Source organism: Drosophila willistoni (genome assembly GCF_018902025.1).
Source record: "Drosophila willistoni isolate 14030-0811.24 chromosome 2L unlocalized genomic scaffold, UCI_dwil_1.1 Seg196, whole genome shotgun sequence".
Lineage (NCBI taxonomy): Eukaryota > Metazoa > Arthropoda > Insecta > Diptera > Drosophilidae > Drosophila > Drosophila willistoni.
Genome location: NW_025814048.1, coordinates 8,029,517 through 8,049,699, shown reverse-complemented (window position 1 = coordinate 8,049,699; position 20,183 = coordinate 8,029,517). Strand labels below are relative to the sequence as shown.

At 36.6% G+C, this 20,183-nt stretch overlaps 1 protein-coding gene across 1 annotated transcript; it reads left to right on the top strand.

Annotated features, from left to right (window-relative positions):
• Positions 1–7,546: 7,546 nt before the first annotated feature.
• Positions 7,547–8,399, top strand: LOC6640161 (glutamic acid-rich protein). Its single transcript, XM_023174869.2, has 2 exons — positions 7,547–7,740; positions 7,794–8,399. The coding sequence occupies exons 1-2, from the start codon at positions 7,646–7,648 to the stop codon at positions 8,341–8,343; spliced, it is 645 nt and encodes a 214-aa protein (XP_023030637.2). The 5' UTR covers positions 7,547–7,645; the 3' UTR covers positions 8,344–8,399.
• The last annotated feature ends 11,784 nt before the right edge of the window (positions 8,400–20,183 follow it).

The following is a 20,183-nucleotide window of genomic DNA, read 5'->3' as shown; positions in this document are numbered from 1 at the left end:
TTGGGTAATTTTCTGTTCTTTTATATTTTTTTGTTTTTGCTATACTTTCTGTTTGAGTGCATTTTGTAAAAGACCTTGTTAAAGAGCCTATTTAATGTAAATGCAGTACAAATATTTAGCCATAATTGAATCAAGTTAAACTTATCTTTGATCACAACGTGATTACTATCGATTGCTATAGACCCGAGCCGGGGGGAAACACTTGAGAAACAAAACACTGAAACACTGAGAATCATCAACATTGCTAACATCATGATGAAAAGTCGCCAAATCTCCATAGAGACAAATTTAAATTGAGTGCCAAGCGGCTGACAGACACAGGGAAAGCCACAGGACCAAGACCAAGACGAGACACAAAACTCAACGAGTAATCTCTAGGCGCTTCTCTATCCTCGATATAAGAAACCAAAAAAAAAGTAGAAAAATTGTTAAAACAAACTTTCTTGCCTGCACATTCTCCCCTCTCTCTCCCTCTTCCTCACACTTTATCTCTATCTCCTGCTTCACTGATTTTTTGTGATTTTCTGGCTTAACATTGAATTTAAATAAGAACTTGGTCGATTTTCACGCAGTAAATGAGTTTGCAATTTATTTTCGTTTCTTGTTCTCTTTTTTTTCGCCTTGCAAATAATTTGTAATGAATCGACAAAATAAATGCAGACATTCATTCTATCTATGCATGTATATAATATGCTTTTAATGACTAGAGAGTCCTTGTTTCCAGGTGGGTAAAAGAGAATTTCTAGGGATGAAACTTACTACGTCCGCGAACTGTCAATTAAATTAAAATACTACGTAGACTTTGCTTAATTTCGTTTTCGCATCCCATTCAATGGCTTGGTGGGTGTGGTGGGGAGTGGGGGTAGAATTTTTCTTCTTCTGTAGAGTCATGCAATGACAATACTTGATTACCATGGACACGACACACTAAATGAGAGATGAAGTGAATTGGAATTGGAAATTTAGTTTAATTACTTTGAAGCATGAGACAATCTTTAAGTGCTGCCTACTTTTAGGAGGCTTTAAAACTGAAAATTTTCAAATTGCTTGACTCTTTGCTCAGATTGTAAAGATTATTAAATTAAAATTGTATTACTGAATTGTATTAAATCATCGTTCCACTTTCATGTGCTTCACTGCATCCTTTCAAGAGCGTCTGGAAACAACCAAACCAACAACAACAACAACAGCAACTACAACAATTTCATTTTTTCGACAAAATAAATGAAAAACCAAAAGAATAAGTATACACAAATCTAAAAAGTACGAGTTAAGCCAGACGACTACGACTACGACGATGACTCCGACGACGACGGCTGTTTCTGCTTTTTCCTGATTTCCCTGCTCTAGTCAAACAAGTGAAAATTATTGCCTTTCCCTTTAGAAAATTGAGGAGGGATAGGGAAACAGAATTGTACTTCAAGTGTTTGCACAACTTTTGCCCAGGTTCAGGAGCAAAAATAAAAAGAAAAAACGTAAAGAAGAAATATCCAAGTGTCTATGTGTGGGCCTAGGCAATGCTTTTTGCCTTCCCTTTTAGGCGTCTGCAAATCTCAAAAATGCACACGGACTCCTGGCATCCGCATCCTCATCCGCAACCGTTTCCTGCCCGCAACTTCAAACTCCCTATATAATCTTCCTGGCAGCAGCAAGCAAAATGTCTGGCAAGGCGATTTAGCAAATTAAAAGGTTTTAATGCATGAAGTGCGCTTTTACCTATTTCATAATTTGATGCTGAGACGAGGGAGGAGTGAGGAGGAGGAGTGGTTGGTCTCCTTGTCTCTTGTATTTTTTTTGTCTAGGCTCTCTGTAATTTCCTTTACTTGAGTTATTTTTACGAGTGCATATTTTCATAAGCTTGCACAGGATATGAGAAAAATGTCTGATTCTATTTTTAATTGTCTGCAAAAATCAAGAAATAAATTTATATATAGATTTCCACTTTAGATAAATTATTCAAGAAATAATCTGAAATAAGTATCTTTGAAATGCACTAATCCATTTAGAGATATTTAAACCTATGCGAAACCCGCAAATTACACACTTGACTGCAAAGTGTTACACGCGTTCTGTCTGAGGGAAATTGCCAACTTCTTTTCACACACGACTTTTCATTCCCTTCCCCCGCACTCTTGAAAACAATTGTCACGTGTCAAGCGATTTTCCTACAATGTGGGTGAAGTGGAAAATTTGCACTTGTTTGTGGATTTTTTTATATTTTGCAAGTGCGAGGGTGGAAAATTGTCGTTTCACTCTCTCTCTCCCTATGGCAAACATTTGCCAATTTTCCAAATTTTAGCTTATTAGGTTTTTGCTTTGTGTGTGTTCTTGCGGGTTTCGCTTAGATTTTCCCAGCTAATGGAGTCGAGGGGTTCTAAGAGTTGGGCTTATGAATGTTAAATTGCTTGTTTTTTGACTGTCGAAGTTTTCTTGATAAATGTCAACGAGTGCGGTGAGATAGAGGGGTGTCTGATTTGATTGTTTGGAAAATGATTTGATGCGTGTCTTTTGGAGTATTGCCTCGGGATTCATTTAATTAAGTCAAATTTAATAAGAGAAAAATTTAAAATTTAAGATATATAAAATGTGTGTCTGTATCTTGAACTATGCAGCTATGAGCAAAACAAATTCTAAAACCAATGAAAATAATTTCCTATTCTTGATTTACAATCTTTGTGGTTTGGGCTGCTGGACACCCAAAAGCCCTTCAACTTGGCAACAACAAAATTCCTGCGTTCATATACAAATAATAGAAATAATAATCATGTTTTCCACAATAGTTTCTTGGCCACACTCACACTCACCCTTCCCCCACCCCCACCCCCACATGGTCATCTAGTCCTAGTCGTTGCCCTGAGAAGGACCTTAAGAAATGTCGCTTTTGTTTATGACGACGATGAGTACGACGACGACGAGGATGATGATGATTATGATGATGATGATGATGACGCTTTGTGTAATATTGAAATCTGAATAATTGCGCAAAAGGATGTGAAAAAAACCGCAAATACTTTTCAGTTTGAGACTAACAACAACAACAATCCAAGTCCAAGAAGATATCTTGAGCATAATTTTTGCTCAACGACAAAAATGTAGAAATGCTCGTCGGTTCTAAGGGAGATTGAAGTGGAGTGAAAAGCTCTGCCAAGCAGAAAGTGGTCAACATTTTTGCCAGTGCCATGGGCAAGAATAAAAGACGTTTGTGCCAAAAAGAATAGAGCGGAGGCAAGAGCAAAAAGGTAGCAATAATCATAGTGCCGAGTAGTCAAATACAAATAATAATAGCCTCATTCTAACAGTTCTTTTCATATCCTTGCACCAAGCATTATGGATTTTTTTGTCGCAAACAAAGAAACAAAAATAAAAACCAAAAAATGGTCATTAAACTTCATCATTCATCTTGCTTTTAAATAGTCCTGCAGACAGAGTAATTTAAAACAAGCACAGCATATGAATTGAAATACTGTGGAGCTAGTTTTACAATTGTCCATATTAATTTAAGTATATGTACTTAGTAATATATACTTCTAACAAGGTGAACTTCAGGTATGCGAATCACCGATTTGGGGGGTATTCCACAACATATCCAAAATTCATCCAAATCGGTGATTCGCATAACTGAAGTTCCCCTTCTTAGAATAGTTTTGAGTACTAGGTTTCTATAAAGAACCTTGTTTAATTTCTTTCAAGTTTACTTAAAGAGAAGGAATACGTATTTCCCCCAAAATATTAGTCTCATACATTGAAGTGGGTTATATATATTAAATTTTTGGGCCCACAAATTGCAAATTTTGCTTATGCTTAAGCATTTGAAAATATGAAAGAATAAACAAGTAAACAATTCTGCATAAATCAAGGACTTTAAGTGTGTTTCCTTTCAATGTAAGAACATCTTTTCTTTTCTTTTGTTTTTATAGAAAAAAAGGTAAAGCATTTTGCCCTAAGGGTAATGACCTTTGGTTTTTCATGCCATAAATTTGGCATTTCAATTTCCACCTTAAAAAGGCAAAAAAACTCGTTATGTGGCTGAAAATGTGCAAGATAATTAAAAGCTATCACATAATTTTCATGATATAATTTGAGGGAAGGCCCCGGTCTGATTGAAGTGCCACGTGGAGTGAAAGAAGAATGTTTTTTTTTGGTTTTTACCTATCTTAAATCTGTGCATAAAACTGAAGTGTAAAAAATTAAACAACAAGAATTTTTATTCACATTCATAGGCAGTCAGCGTAGAAATTCAAAAGTACTACCCAAAAAAAAAAAACCCAAAAAATTAGCTACTCCTTCACGCTCAGGGTCGTCATCGTCATCGTCAGCCCATCTCAAAGGATTCTTTGTACCCTTTCATAATTAATGCTCACACAGAGGATAGAGAGAGAGAGAGAGAGAGAAAAAAAATAGATACAGAGAGGGAGAAAGAGAGACCAAAATGTTCAAAGATATTTTTGCACTCTTGCACAAGTTCCCAGACTCCGCGTCAAGTTTACCTTTTGTTTAGAAAATGTGCGGTGAAATATCAAAAAGGAAAGAATATTTTTGTTTTTTTTTCGGGTATATGCAAATTGGAAAGAGAATATTCATACACCCTAGAGAGAGGGGGATGCTGGGGGAGGGGGAGGGTTAGAGCTTTAGCTGGTTGCACTGCATGATTTATTTACTCACGGCGTGCGCGTATTTATCAAACTCTAATTAATCGGTGATAAACCGATCAAGACGCTAAATGCTGCACTACACGAAGTGACTATGCACTAGGCACATAGACCGCCATAGACCGCCATAGACCGTCATAGACCACTGGACCTGCACTTTGCGCCGCCGAACAAACGAGTTTTTTGCCAGCAACTGGCTTTTGGTTTTTTTTTTCTTTTCTTCGCGGTTTATGTTACCATTACCATGTGATTTAGCCTCGCAAACCACCGCCCCCCGACTTATTGCGGCCTCCGTCTCCCCCTCCAGGATGGGCCGTTTTGTCTTGTATTTGTTGAAGCAATTTGCTTTTCTCCCGCCTCAGTCTCGGAATCTCTCTGGACGCTGCGATGCAATCAATATATGCTCGTGTCCAGCAAATAATAGACTTCAAACTGGCATTTTAAGCGTTTCGTTTCAACTTTTTCTTTACTTTTTGGTTTACTCATGCCAGCCGATTTTAAAGTCAGTCTGCTTCGTCCCCGTGTGTTAGTGTGGAGTGCGATTTGGGGGTATACCCGATGCTGCTGCCGTCAATCGGTGTGAGTATTCTCATGTTTCCGTTTGGCAGAAAAAGGGTTTGCACATATAACTATGTGGCAAGAGCCAAAAATAGTTGCCCATCCAAACTATGAAAACGTTCCAATGCGTTTACTGGGTGTTCGATTGGAAGAAGCAAAGACAAAAATCATAATAGTTATGAGCTGATTTAAAACTTTTTAGTCGCTTCTTGATTGGGAATGGTTTTTTGGCTTTAAAGTAGGGCTATTCGATAGGTATAACTTTGAAATTTGCGATACATTTGAAATTTGAGATACATTTGAAATTTGAGAGATCAAAATGTTGACTTTAAAAAAAATCAATACCAAAGACGACTCTAAGCAGATTACAGATCAGCGCAAAGGATCCTGAAAGAAGTTTTGGTATATTCTATGGATAAAAAAGTTATTAGGCGTACAAATATTATCATTTTGTGGCAAATAATGAATACTTTTACAGCATATTGCATACTTTAAGGGGTAAAAATCCGCCTTTTCACAGTTCTAGATGCGGTCAAGTACAATTTATTTTGCGGGTACATTAATTGATCATTCAATCAATTCAAATGGACTTGATGACCTATTTCGTTTCATTCAACTTCACTTCGAATGACTTAACTTTTAGTATTACTTCTAAAAAATTCTTTACCTTCAATTGAAGCACCCTGTAAATCGCATAGCAATGAACTCTAATCCACTTTAGCAAATCAATTTATTAGCCACGTATGACTTATGCCTTTTTAAATGTGCTCTTGCATGTGTTGCAGTTGCCTAGTTTAAAGTTGAACGTTTAGAGGTTGAGTCTCTCTCTCTTTCTCTCTCTCTCTCTCGCTTGCTCATTCTTAGTCTTTCTGTCTCTGTCTTAACTGAGGAGGCGCAAGAAATTTATGTTAACATGGATTGCGTAGCGCCCTCTGGTATGTAATTTGGCGTTGTTTAGGCATCACGATTAAGTTTCCACTTGAAATGGCAATGGAACTCTGGTATAAACAACGTGTGTACAATGCCCACGTGTGTGTTGTTGTGCCGGATGCCTGCCTGCCTGCCTGACTGCCTTCTTGTAAGTGTAAGCCATGATTATCGCGGCTATAAATGATATGTGTGAGGCGGACTATCGGCCGTTCGATGGGTTTCCTTGGATCATTTAGTGTCGTCCATAAGCGTGTGAAATGTACTGAGGGAGTGGCTGACCATGGCGGGCATTTATTTATGTCTTTTATTAACTACCTGGTAGTCGGAAAGACTTTTTGTTGCCTTATTTTAAACCAACCGAAAAGTAAACTTAACTAAACCAAATATCAATTGCAACTTGTTGCCCAACGTTTTAGTTTTTATGGCATGGTTGAGTAGCAAGTAGTTGAAATTGAAAAAGCCATTTTGCTGCCAATTTAGCAAACACTTAAACCAATTTTGCACTTGAATCCCACTGAGGCGAACACTCACACACACACACACACACACACACATACACTTAGTTACAACACACATTTGCACATTACAGATCCTAGATCCCAGACAGGACTTGGGTTGCTGTCAGTAGCAAAGGATGTGCTTCTTCTCCTTCGACAGGCGGCAGGGTGAAATGAGTTGGTGGTTGCAAGTTGCAAGCATTCAAAAACGTTGCCAACAAAGTGTGAAAATGTCAAGTCGTAAACTGTTTTCACAGTGACATGAAATGTGCTAGAGGAGTGAGTGAACTGCTCCTTTGAGGTGGCGGTGGTCTGTGGTATCGTTTAATAGATACTATTGAATAGTTAGTTAGAATATTTAGCTTCTAGAAATTTCATATTTGACGCTATACAAGGCTTTAATTTTCTTTAGAAAATTGTAAGTAGTTTCTTTTTAGTTTACAAGGAAGGTCAATTCTGAATGTGTCAATCTTCTCAAAGCCAACTTAACAAGGTAAGAAGGTTGAAAAACTATTTTAAGGATCACCAAGATTAGCAGACTGCTAAAGAATTCCAAACAAGCAGTGGCTATAGTAAATCTTCAAAGCTAAAACTAGTTGGGAATTATAAGGATAAAGTAAAATTGTGAGTAAATTAGAAAAACTAGATTAGATGAGGCGAAAATAGAAAATAGTAAGTAATTTCATTTTTAGTTTACGAAGAAGGTCACAGAGGTCAATATTTTGAACAGGTCAATCTTCTCAAAGCCATCTTAAGGTAAGCAGGATGAAAAGGAGAACCAAGATCAGCAGACTTTGTTAAAGAATCCCAAAAAAGCAGTCCCCATAGTACATTTTCAAAGCTAAAACTAGTTGGGAATTATAAGGATAAGTAAAATTGTGAGTAAATTAGAAAAACTGGATTATGGCAACAAAACGTAGCAAGCTTTGTCTTGGACTAGACTAACTTATACTTACAATATCATATATTAGTATCTTATGAAATAATAAAACAAAAATAGTATAATAAAATATGTCTTGCTTATGCCAATATTTGAATACAACAACGGAAGCCGGCCAAAAAATGCATATATATCCTGTAACTTCAAATGATGATACAGAGGATAAGTAAATATACTAAATTCTTAACTTATTTTCCAACTAAAACCTTTTATTTTTAGTCCCGAAGCAAATTCAGACGATTCAAAAGTTGTGAAAATTCTCGATGCAAGTGATTTGGCTCGTACTTGTGCCGAGAATTGGTTATTGAAAAAAAAACTCTTCGAGTATGAGGTGACCATAGAGAGTTTGGAGCAGCTTGTTACCACCATAGTGGATAAGCAGCACGAGATCTTGGGTGAAATGTTTCGTTTGCAAGCAGAGAACAGTGAACTAAAGACGGAATGCCATCAGCAGAGGGAATATCATACCATGGAGAGAAATGCTCTAATCAAGGAATTGTATGATATTCAAACATTTTATAGCCAGAAAATTCAATTGGCTTTTGAGCAGAAGAAACAGAAAGAACAAGAACAGAGCGTCAAAGATGAAGAAAGTGAAGATGAGTCGGAAAGTAATGAGGAATCATCTATTGCTTCATCTGATGATGATCCTTCGGAAACTGATTCCATTGCAAGTACTGCAAGTACTTCACCCTGTTCAACCGATTCAGAGAATGAATCAAGCGAAACCGAAGAGGAAAGTTCTCTTACCGAAAGTGAGAGCGATTGAACTGTATTTGCAAAGTTTCTAAGTAAAATATTTATTTTCTAGTATTTCAACTTTAATTTGAAGTCCTTTATTGCCTTCTACGCAGAAAGCAGTAGCATTTAATAATCAACACGGAAACGTGACATTTGCACAATGCAAACAAAAATAAATTTTCAAAATAACGTGACAGACAAACAGACAGAGAGACCGAAAGACAGACAGACAAACAGTCAGGCAGCCGTCACAATGCAAAACGCACCAAACAAAAAATGCCACTCACAAGTATTTGCATATTCAAAAAAGTACCAAAAGGAGCTGCTGTTTCAGGTTAGCAGCAAAAAAGTGATTGAATGGCTGGCAAATAAAGAAAGTCAGTGGCGAGGTGTGAGAGACGGAAGATGGGAACAACAACATTTAAATCACTGGCAAAAACGTGTTAAGTGTTTATCTATCGCAAAAGTTGAAAGACAGTGGTAAAAAGTGGCATCTCCACATGGTCTATAGAGATTTACAGCCTCCAGTCATAGGTAGATGGTAAAGGATGGGAAAGAAGAGCGGAAGCTGGGCGGTGTGTATGTTGTGTGTGTGTGTATGCTGGGGCAATTTATCAAGCCGCAAAGTTTTTAGCACAAATGAGTCGTGGTGTGGCAAGGGCTCCCTTATGCCGTCAGGATTAATGAGGTCTCGGATGTTGTGTGTGCTGTGTGTGCTGTGTGCTGTGTGGTATATGTGTGTTCTGTCTGTCCTTTTGGCTGCATCCTTGTTACCGGCCTGGCAACACGTAACAATAATCCATCATCTTCTGTGGCAAATTCGTGAAAGTCTTTTACCACTTGAGGCAGAGATTAAGCAACTAGTAGATACTTTTTCGAACTTTTAACTCATAGATAGAATCAAATCTATGTCTAAGACAACCAAAATGATTGAATTTCACACAACAATGAATGTTTGAATTTCGGTTTTTTTATTTTCTTTTCTCTGGAATCAACAGAATCAACAGCAGACAATGAACATTTATTAATGGACGGGAGAACTCTATGCATATCGAGTCAGAAATTGTATGGAATATCATTTATCAGTTAAGTTGGACCAACTGCAGGACTTGTTAGCCACAAAAAAGATTTCCATGTCAGAGACAGAGTGCCTTGTGGCTACCGTAACCAAATGGCTCGACCTGGCCCTGGCTTCGAGATGATGTGTAACCGAACATGGCATAAAAGGATAGCGACGACTACTAAAATATTAATATGCGATAGCCAAGTGGCAAGCTAAACGCTATGCAAATCGCATAATAAAAGGTAAGAAGATATGATGATGTGGCCAGGCCAAGGAAAGGTGTTTGCTTGCAACAAGTAGCACCAACCGAGTGAGTATCATGTTGATGTGGACGTTGGCTGCTGAAGCTGCCTGACCGGTGGTGGGTCTTTCTCACTCACATACATATATACAGCACATGCGGTTGAAAGATTAATGAATATGCTTTTGGTAGGACATTGAAATATATTGACTTGGCTTGTTAACACTGCATGCGAAAGAAAGAGAGGAGGAGGTCAAGGAAAAGGGCAAATGGTTTGCTTTTGGCATGACATGGAATGGATTTGGATGGCTTTTACAGTCATGCATATGTAGTGACCTCCCACTCTCTTGTTTTTATACATTTGAATAAGGTAAAGGTAAATTGCCAAAATGTTTTTACTGGATCAACGCCTACCTGTTTATTCAACCATAAAAAAAAACGAGAAATGCCTTTTCGTTAGGTAACGACAATGAGTTACTCTCTACTATGTCAAATATTAGATTACTTCTTTTATGAATTGTTCTTAGCACTATTTAAGTGATTAGTGTATTTATTAATATAATCAACTAAAGCTTCATTTAGAAATCAGCAAGGCCCTTTTAGACTTTTTACATATAGAATGAATAGATATTAGGCAAATACGTCTGGCCCTTTCTGGGGCTATCTTTTGTTAACTCATTAACTTACAAAATTTGCAAACTTGCTCTCCTTTAAAAAGCCCTTAAGCTTCAATCTTACACGATTGTATATATGGATTTAGATATAAAATACGTTTTCAAATGGTTTTGCTATTCTTGAAATGATGTATACCTATACCTTCTATATCCTATCTTCTAGCAACGTAATCGATCTATAGTTATTGCTGTAAAATTCGAAGATCAGACAATCGATGACATGCAGGATTGGTTGAAAGATATATACTCTATTCAAGGACTATATATTACAAGCATTTGCAGATTAAAATCTTTTAACTAAAAACAATGTAAGCAGTAAAATTAGACAATTTTTAATAACGACGATTTTTGTAACTCCCGTGTTAAACGAGGGCCAGGTCTAAATTAATTGATGAATAGTCTTAAAAAGTTAATCAAAAGATGATTGTTCATCGTAAATCATCATGATTATTGGTTGTTAGATCTAGGTAATCTTCTTTAGAATTCTTCAGTGTAGTTAAACTTAATAATGTGCTCTCTAAATTGTGCAAACAAATACTTGGACACCAATTATGAACTAATATCCTGTATCATAAACGGCTGCAGTATGGTCTGGACGGTCTGGAAGGTCTGGAAACCCCCGAAAAAATCCAAATTTCGAACAGTTTTTGACTTTTTTCATTTCTTTATGCCCCGAAATAGAAGACAACTAGTTATAGACAAATATTAATAAGTAAAAAAAGCTTGATTTTTGTATCGAATTTTCCCTGAAACTACCTAGACATGAACTTAACGTCCTTTAATTCTGCTTTAAGCAATTCTAAACGAGTGTTATTAAACAGTTTTAATGTATTAATATAATGATTTAGTTGGCCTAGAACTCGGAAGCCTCAAAAAAAAGATACATATTTAAAAATTATCAAAATACTTGTAGACCTTTTAAAAAACTTAAAGATCTAACTAATTTGTGGTTCTTAACAATTATGAAGTATTATTTATCTTGGTCTATGAAAGAAAGTGAATTGAATTCACCATCAAAGAATGTATTTTTGAATAGAATCGTATTACACTAAGACATTTTTCATCGCCCTTCAATAGTATGCCTAAAAATCTCTCTTTCCCATTTATGCAAATAAGTGAACTATCACGAATCATTTGAAAGGTTCCAATATACTCGCATTACCTTTAATGTTTCCAAGGGTATACAAACAGTCAAAACAAACAGGAATTGCAAAAAAAAAAAAAAACGAATGTAGAGAGAAGAGATATATTCGCGTGTTCTAAGCAATTCCAAACCAATAATCGTTGGGTGTCTTTTAAATTAAGTAACCAGAACCATGCAAGGTAAATATGAATAACCTTATGTTGACATGCCCCTGTCAATGCGATGATGCGATCCCAAAGAAGGCAAGTGTGTGTTGTGTGTGTGTGTTCTGTGTGTGTGTATGGCAAATGCCAACTAATCTAAAATTAAAATCATGCCAAATAAAATAAATGCTGGAATGGTTGATTGCAGATGGTTTCGATGGAATGATGATATATGGCGATTGATAAACATTCCACTAAAAAAAAGGAAACCATTCATATAAAAAGAGATAGCCCTGTCGCTCTCTCTTTCTCTCACTTTATCGTTGTCCTACTGGGAATGACAAACCGTCAATGCAAATACAAGAAAAAAACTTAAATAACCCAAAAGAGGTGGGAGAAAACTCAATTAAACAAACACACGCAGAGCTATTACCTAAGTTTAGGGCATTCAAATGGGCGTTTTGGATTGACTTTGGTGGGGGGTTTAAGGGGGTGAGGGGGTGAGTGTGCTACCCCTGAAATAGAGTTTGATTTTAATCAATGAACCGCAAAGCTAAATACATGAAAATGCCATCGAAAAATGAGGCAGACATTCAGTCAGACAGACATTTGTATATTCGTTTTAATTGTAAACCTTTTCCCTTATTTTTTTTTCGTTTTTGGCTTAGACACAGCAACTTTCTTTTTATTTTGTTTAGGGGTAAATGATGGATTTGAAAATATTTCCAAAGGGTTTCATTCATTCATTCATTTATTTTTTTTGTTACTCATGCATATTTATGGCACTTAATATGGATATACCTATATATATATATATATATTTTTGTTTGATTTTATTTTTTTTCTGGCTAAGTGGGAGTTGTGTGTAATTAGAGAAGGTAAACCATCCCATTCGGCCAAACATTCGATGGCTTTCCATGCATATTTATGAGTATGGATTTAATAAACTTTTGTTTTTTCTTTTTTTGTTCTTTTTTTCTGGTCTTTGTTGTTTTAGGCATTTTGTTTGATGGGATCCCTATACCATTAGACATTTCCTTGGCAAATGAAATGGGAGACAATATTTATAGTTTGTTCATCTTCTAGTTTATGTCCTTGAAACTAATAATCCTTTGGTCTTTGGCTTTGCTGTGTTTTCCTTTTGGCATTTTGATCCTTTGCCTGTTTTAAGTCTACAATTAGGCCTAGTTTTGCACAATATTGCGTACACAGAGCCATCAAATCTAATGTTCGATCTAAACAAGGTAAAAAGCAGAAGAGTGAGAGAGAGGTTTTCCTTTTACATGGTACAATTTTCAATTTTTCACTGTTACACAGATAACTGTGATCTCCGCACTAGGTGCACAGCAGCTTTATAACTAGAAAGAAATTACTATCGAAGCAGCAAGCAGGCACGAGCTCTTAAAGTATCTTCTAGTTAAGACTGAACGGAGTGCCATATGCCATACCGGGGCAGTGGATGGATATGCTGCTGCTGGCCTTATAGTAAGCAGCAGCAGCCACAGTACAAATGATTATGTTTATACTATTAAAGTAATTTACTATCAACGAAAAAAAAAAAAAACGCAGCAAAAACCAAAATGACGCCCCACAAAAAAAAAAACAAAACAAAAACGAAAAACTAAAAACAAGATGATCCGATAGTCGATTTGTGAGAAGAGATCGTCAAAGTCAACCGCTTTAGCTGCGGGTTAAGTAGCCTGCTGTCTACTTAAGCATAATCAAAGTAAAGATCGAAGAAAGGAACGAACGAACCAACGTTCCATCGATGCTGGTTAACTTGGCTTTATCACAACATTCCAAAAAAAAAAAGTAGAAAAAAAGATGGATTAGTGTGGTCAAGTGCAAGCTGCTGATCATGGCACCATCAAGGCATGACTTCACCTCTTTGTGGCCTGAGATGGTAGGTAGCCAAGGTGCGAGATCTGCAAATAATGTGGCAAACTGGTTGGACCGCAGCTGAGTGATGGCCCCATGTGTGAGGTAGAGTGATCTTCCACTCTGAGGATCGTTCGAACAGAATCGCCTAAGCTTTGCCCTCTGGTATACAGCTCTATTAACCCCTCGCACCCGCCCCCGCCCCACCATCACCGTTCACCTGATCGCCTCTGATTTGGTGATAACGATCGTAATCGTAGCGGTACTGTAGGTGTGCAACACATGTTCCTATAACCGTTTCCTCTGTTTTGTGGCCTGGGCTATATTATTTTCTTTCATTTAGAAAATAGGAGAAGAAGCAAATTAGTATGTTTCGCGAGAGAGAGAGAGGGAGAGTGAGGAAGTGAGACAGAGGTAGAAAATTGTATAGTTGTCTGATCTAACATGTGTTTTGGCCCCTATATGTTCTGTATATAAGAACATTTCCGCATAGTTGAACACACATCTCTCTCCCCTCTATACGTCTCCTCTCTCCTCCACGGATAGAGCAATTTGCGTCAGAGTACTTTTGGGTTCAAAAGGTGAATTGAAAGTGAACCCCAGGCGAGATCAAGTAAAAAAACGTATGTGCGGATCAACAAAAGCAGCCAGCTGCTGGCATTTCCCTTTCAAAAACGGTCTTCATTTAAATATTGAATCAAACTAATTTGCATATATCGTTTACCTGATCAATAGACAAAGACATGTGATCCTGCATAGAGAGGAAAAAAAAGGGACAAGGGATGCTGTGTGGCTTAGAATGGGGTTGGGGAAGGAGGAGAAGTGTATACCAAAAAGGGTTGCAAATGAAATAAAAATTTTACTTTACTGTTCAATTTTATATCTCGCCGTTGTTTTCTTGTTTATTTAACGAATAAAAAATGCATGCAAATTTGAATAAAGACTAAAAAGTGAAAAACGAGAAAACCCGAAAAGAAAAGAGAGGAAAAGCGCGAAAACCACGAAAAATTTTTGCATAATTTATTGAAATTTCGTGCCGCAGACAAAGAACTCGCGCCAAGGACCAAAAATTGCATGAAATGTGTTTCTATTTTCTTGCTTCTGCTCCTGCTGCTGCTCCTGCTTGCCTTCATCCTTGCTGCATTATCCTTTGGCTTTCTTGTGTGCATTTATTTTTCATTTACATGAATTTTTCATTGTTTTCACAGACACAACTGCGGCAAACCCCTCTCTGCCTGGGTGTCTCCCCCCCACTCAAACATCAACTCTATGTGGATGCACTTAACGCTCCATGGGATCAGAGACAAACACGCGATATTTGTCAGCGGGAAATCAGCTTGAAAATCAACTTGAACTCGCTCTCCCGTGCTATCTCTCTATAGAGACATCCAGTTGACTGCGGCTACTGGGGGGAATGGTTTCTATAGAGTCCAGTTTTTTTTTTCAAGCAAATATTTTACTTTCTATAATGCAAAATCCATATAGAAATTCTTTGCCGCGTCGGCGGATAAAAATGCAAACAAATTTTTATGCAATTTATTGTCGCTTGTTTGGCCAAAGCAGTTTCTGAAGTAGAAAAGATATAGAAGGAAAAACAGTTTATGCTTATTGACATTTCTTGGAAAATTCTTCAAGGTGGTTTAGTCTTTTCCTTTTTTATCATTGGGCAAACAATATGGTAGAGAAAAGTTTTCCTAAGCTGAAAAGCTAAGCATTAGTAAAATGGTCCTTTCGGAAAGAGCAAGATTTAAAGTGTCTTGTTGTCTGCTTAGAGGTGAAATGCTTTTTAGTTCAATGACCCATGGAAATTAATAAAGTTCTCTCTGTCTAGTACATAAAATATTTTAAATACTTTGAATTCCAAAATATAAAAATAAAAAGAAATAAGGCAAATGAAAAATGAGGCCGCTGAACTCATTTAATTCAGGAGTTTTAAAGAATGCAATATTTGTATTTGCGAATTTTGGATGAAAGGACCACTTTGAATGAATAGGAAATTACAATTTTAAAAGGTAAAGGAAAATTATATCTTCAATATATTTTTTTTAATTTAAAAAAAAAAACAGACTTGGTTTGCCGTTGCTAGAACTTTTTATTCCCTATTTTTATAAAAAGCGATGTTTGGTAATTTCCTTTGATTTACACTTTTGATTTCTTACCTTTTTAAGAAAACGTTTCTATTTGAATAGTCTTTAGTTAAAAAACGCTTTCTATAGCTTCAGAATAGAATCATAATATACATACATGTGTATTAAAAGTTTTTAGCCTGGTTACAATTAAAACTTAAACTGAACCCTTTACATCAAGCTTGTTTAAAGTGAAGATGGTATACTTAATATCATTTTCAAAATGATTTTTTGTAAAATTTCAATCTTAAGAATATGAGAAGTTGTAATATCAGATCAAACCGGAGACCCATAAAAGATTTAGATAAAACACAATACAGTGAATTATTGATTCAAACCGTATTTTATTTTATAAACTGAAGTGAGAATTCATGTTAATTAATGGAATTAATCTATTCGTTTTCTAGGTTGTGTATTAAAAAGTTTAGCGTTTTGTCTAAAACATCACCAAGATATCTAACATTATAATGGAAAGGACAGAAAAACTGCGATTTTGTTGTCCTTTACTACTAAACCGGTTGATGTCTACTTGAATAAGTTTAACAAAGTTTTCCTTTTCAAAAGGAGTGCTTGGGTTTCGACCTTGTTAACAAGGATAACGTCCGAACAAATTTGATCCAGTACAATCACTTACAACGGAAAAATCAGACGTGAGACTTAGATGACTTGCAGACATCCTGAAGATGGATTAACTACACTGGTTTGACCATCGCCTATATGAACACTAAACTAAAGGTTACGAATAATACAGGCCAATGAATTTGTCAACTAGACCTTTTAACCACGAGAACTAAAAAGCAGTTTTTTATCAGAAGTTTCAAACCATCGATATGTTCCTAATCGGTGGATTTGGATCTTCTGTAGTTGAACTTAACTTTATACCCAAGTAATGCAGTACTCTGGAAACCAAACTGTTGAGTACGTTTTTACCTATCGATAACAAATATAAAAGGACTTTGCTTACCGCTAAAAACATTCACAATTTTTTGCCTTTAAGATATGAATGACTTTGGAGATCTTCCATTCATTTTGAAAGTATGCTAGACAAAGACAATAATTTACGATGAAGGTACAAAATTGAATACCTTTTCGAGGCAATGCTTTGAGGAACTAGTTTTTCAATATTTTTTTGACCTAGCGATGTCTTGTGCTTGGTAAGTTTTAGATCTGATATTTTGTCTTGGAGATCAGTCGGATTAGATTCGCCACTAACAACAGCAACCAAGTCCAAAGAATCTATTTAAATAGTGACCTTAGGAATTAAAGTCTCTAAAAAAACTTGAATGGGAAAAATCATTCCACTAAGGACGAAGATTGATGCAAGCAACTTGGATATTTGTTTCGCATGTTTCAAGTTTGAGTACAAGAAGAAAATTGTATTCTGTTTCAGTATTCATTGATATTTGGAGAGGCCTTTTGGTTGCTTTTGATTTTAATAGAAAAATGTATAAAAATTTCTTTCGCCTATTTCAAAAGAAATAGTTCATCATTTTTCCTCCAAAATCGAATTGTAATGAAAGAAGAAAATGATTGAGCAAAACAAATTAGGATTTATCAACAAAAAGGGTTTATCTTTTTAATAAGATGACAAAATTGAGAAATTTGAAAATATACTATTTTGTTTTTGAAATACTATTCAGCCATTTTAGTTTATAAAAACCAATTGATGGCTACAAAGCGAGGAGGTGGATGAGAGTGGTGTTGGGTAAGTTAAATCCTTTACACGAGTTCCATATCTTTGTCGAAATAACAATAACAACAATGGCTCTAGAGAACTGCCACCACCCGCCGCCAATCTATGTCTAGGCTAGGAGAGAGGGTGGTTGGTTGATTGGTGGGTGGGTGTTTAAGATGGGTTTGGATTTGGATTTGAGTTTGGGTTGGTTTTGGTTGGCTTCGGTGGTTGCTAAATGCAATTTATCATAAAATGAAAAAAAAAAAAGAGAAAACTGTCGGGCAGATAGAAAGATAGAAGCTTGAAATTGAAGCGTAGAGTCAAAGTTCATTCTAAGAGTAACACATGCAGAGGGGGGAAAAAAGAAGAGGGTAAACATGCCACACACACACACCACGCACATATACACACACATAGTGCTCTCATCTAATAAGACGCATTTAGCGTCTGACAGAGAGAAAAAGAGAAAGTGAGGGTCTATTCTAAGCAAATAGGAAAAAGTTATGGAGCTGTAATAAATTGGATTAGTTCAAGTAGAGACGCCATTTTTTTCCCCCATAAACAACGAACAAATTTCGTTTTTCTTTAACCAAAAAAATAAGATACATATATTTTTTTTATCATGCTGAGCTTCGTTTAGAAGGGATTAGAAATGTTAGAAGGCGCAGAAAGGGAGAATTCTTAGAGAGCTCTTGGAGCTCCACTTCTGTTACTTGATTCATATTCATTCAATTCATTCCAATTTTACGTGCCAAATCAAAATCAGCTTTCCATTTCAAATTTCAACTTGAAATTTGCATATGAAAGCGTTTCATTTTCCTGGCCTAATATTTGCCACCTTTCGCGTTTTTTAAATGATTTCCATTTTTCTCTCTCTCTCAAAGAGTGAAAGAGCAGCAGCAGCAGCATCCTTTATTATCCTTTTTCCATGGCCTGGCAATTGGTTTCATATATGCAAATTTTCTACATTTTCCCCTAGATATGTTAGGTAGAGATCTACCGCCTGCTGCTTCTCTTTTTTTTTCTGTTTTTTTTTTTTGTGTTGCAGCTGCCGCTTACATAGAAGACATTTCATTCTATTTCATTTGGTTTTCAAAATACTGAACTCATAAACTCCTGCAGATGGTTTTTTTTTGGCAAAACTTCATCAGGTTATTATCTATAATCTCTCTTGCTTAACTTTAAACCCTTTCTATTAATCATAATTTTCATGGTTTCTTTGAAAATTCTCGCCCAATGACTTTGCTTTAACTGTCTTGGGCATTGGTTTCGCCCTTCTCTTATACCATGGATTGTTAATTTATTTAAATGCTCTGGGCCTTAACCACGCATAGCCCATATATCAAAGCCATCGTTTGCCATCAAAATGGATTTCATTTTGAAAATCCAATAACTGCCAAATGAAACATTTTCGTTAAAAGTAGCGCAACCCTTTTGGGTTGTTGCGTTTTATGTAAGTAAAATGAAACACTTTCCAAGTATATAATGTAGTAAACTTTATATGCATGTACATGTAGGCACACACACACACACACACACACACACACACACACACACATACACCAACACACGCAGGGAATTTCGCACTTTACGCAATTTTTCCCCGCCAGGAACGCGCCAAAAAAGGGTTGAAAAGTGCGTATGGCCACCCCAAAAAACAGTGGCACACACACACACACACAGTGAGAGGGGGAGGGGATGGTGTCAGAGTTGCCGGACTGTTGAGATATGGACCTTTTTCCTTCGAGCCCTTTCTTTAGAAAGCTTTTCCCGCATTTACTATCGACAGACAGACTTTTGAATACATATAGAACCACGTTGGCGGCCATTATAATTTTTGCCTTTGAGCTGTTACACCACCCCCACCCCCCGCCTACCTACTTGGCTCTCCTCCTCTTGGCCCTCGATCTTTTCAGCTGCCTTTGACGTTCTTGTAATTTTCTTAAAAATATTTTGGTAGTAAACTTTTCGCAGATTTAAGCCCTTCGCTTGGTTGCTGTTGGGAGAGCTTTTGCGGTTTCTCCTGTTTTTTTGGTGGGGGAGGAGTGTGGGGCAGTCGCGTTTTTAATCTCATTTTATGAAATGAAAATTTTTCAATTTTTCGACAAGAGATAAACTTTTTCTACTTGAATGCGTAATTACTTGGCCTGAGCTGCACGAACTGAAATGCTGTATTCAGGAAATGGGGGGGCATAAGGAGTGGCTTTCTGACTTTTGGTGGTCACCAAAATGCTGCGGTGAGCTTGCTATGCCTTAACCACTTTAACCGTTAACTTTGATTTTCCAAAATGGCGCCACGCTGGCGGCATATTACGTTTATTAGGATTATTAAAATGTACACAGGAGAGAGTCTTCTTATGGATGTGGTCTACTATCAAGCCAACAAAGGGTGAAACACTAAATTTTAATAAAATTTCTCCCTTAAACTACTTAACTACTCGGAAATTTTCATAACGAATTCCACTTAAATGCAAATCCATATATTTTTCAACATTATACACTCTGGCTTCATCCATTCTGAACTCACGCTCTGTCATATCTGTCTTCCATCCTCCCAGTCTTAACTCAAAAACCTATACCCATTCCATTTCATATCGAATGAGAAATTCACAGGTCCAAGACAATACATACAAGAAGCAAGCACGTAAATAAACAAGTGGCGGAGTGTACAGAAATTTTTACAACGTCAAGATAAGTAAAAATTAATGAGGGAACGCAGGACTTTTGTGGCCGGTAGACACAATATACACACAGGGTGTTCCAATTTAAGTTGATACAAAGAGGAGGAAAAGAATGGAGCACTTTAATCCAAACACGGCACCGCCATTATATTTGTATTAGTTGCTGATTTAGTTAATCTTTTTGTTTGGGAAGTAAAAAGCGTTCTTAGACATCGCAATTTGACGAATTTCAGAAGGTAGAAT

Coding starts and splice junctions, on each gene's coding strand:
- LOC6640161 (XM_023174869.2), top strand. CDS start 7,646: ATGTCTTGCTTATGCCAATATTTGAATACAACAACGGAAGCCGGCCAA. Junction 7,741..7,793: donor AATGATGATACAGAGGATAA/GTAAATATACTA, acceptor TTTTATTTTTAG/TCCCGAAGCAAATTCAGACG.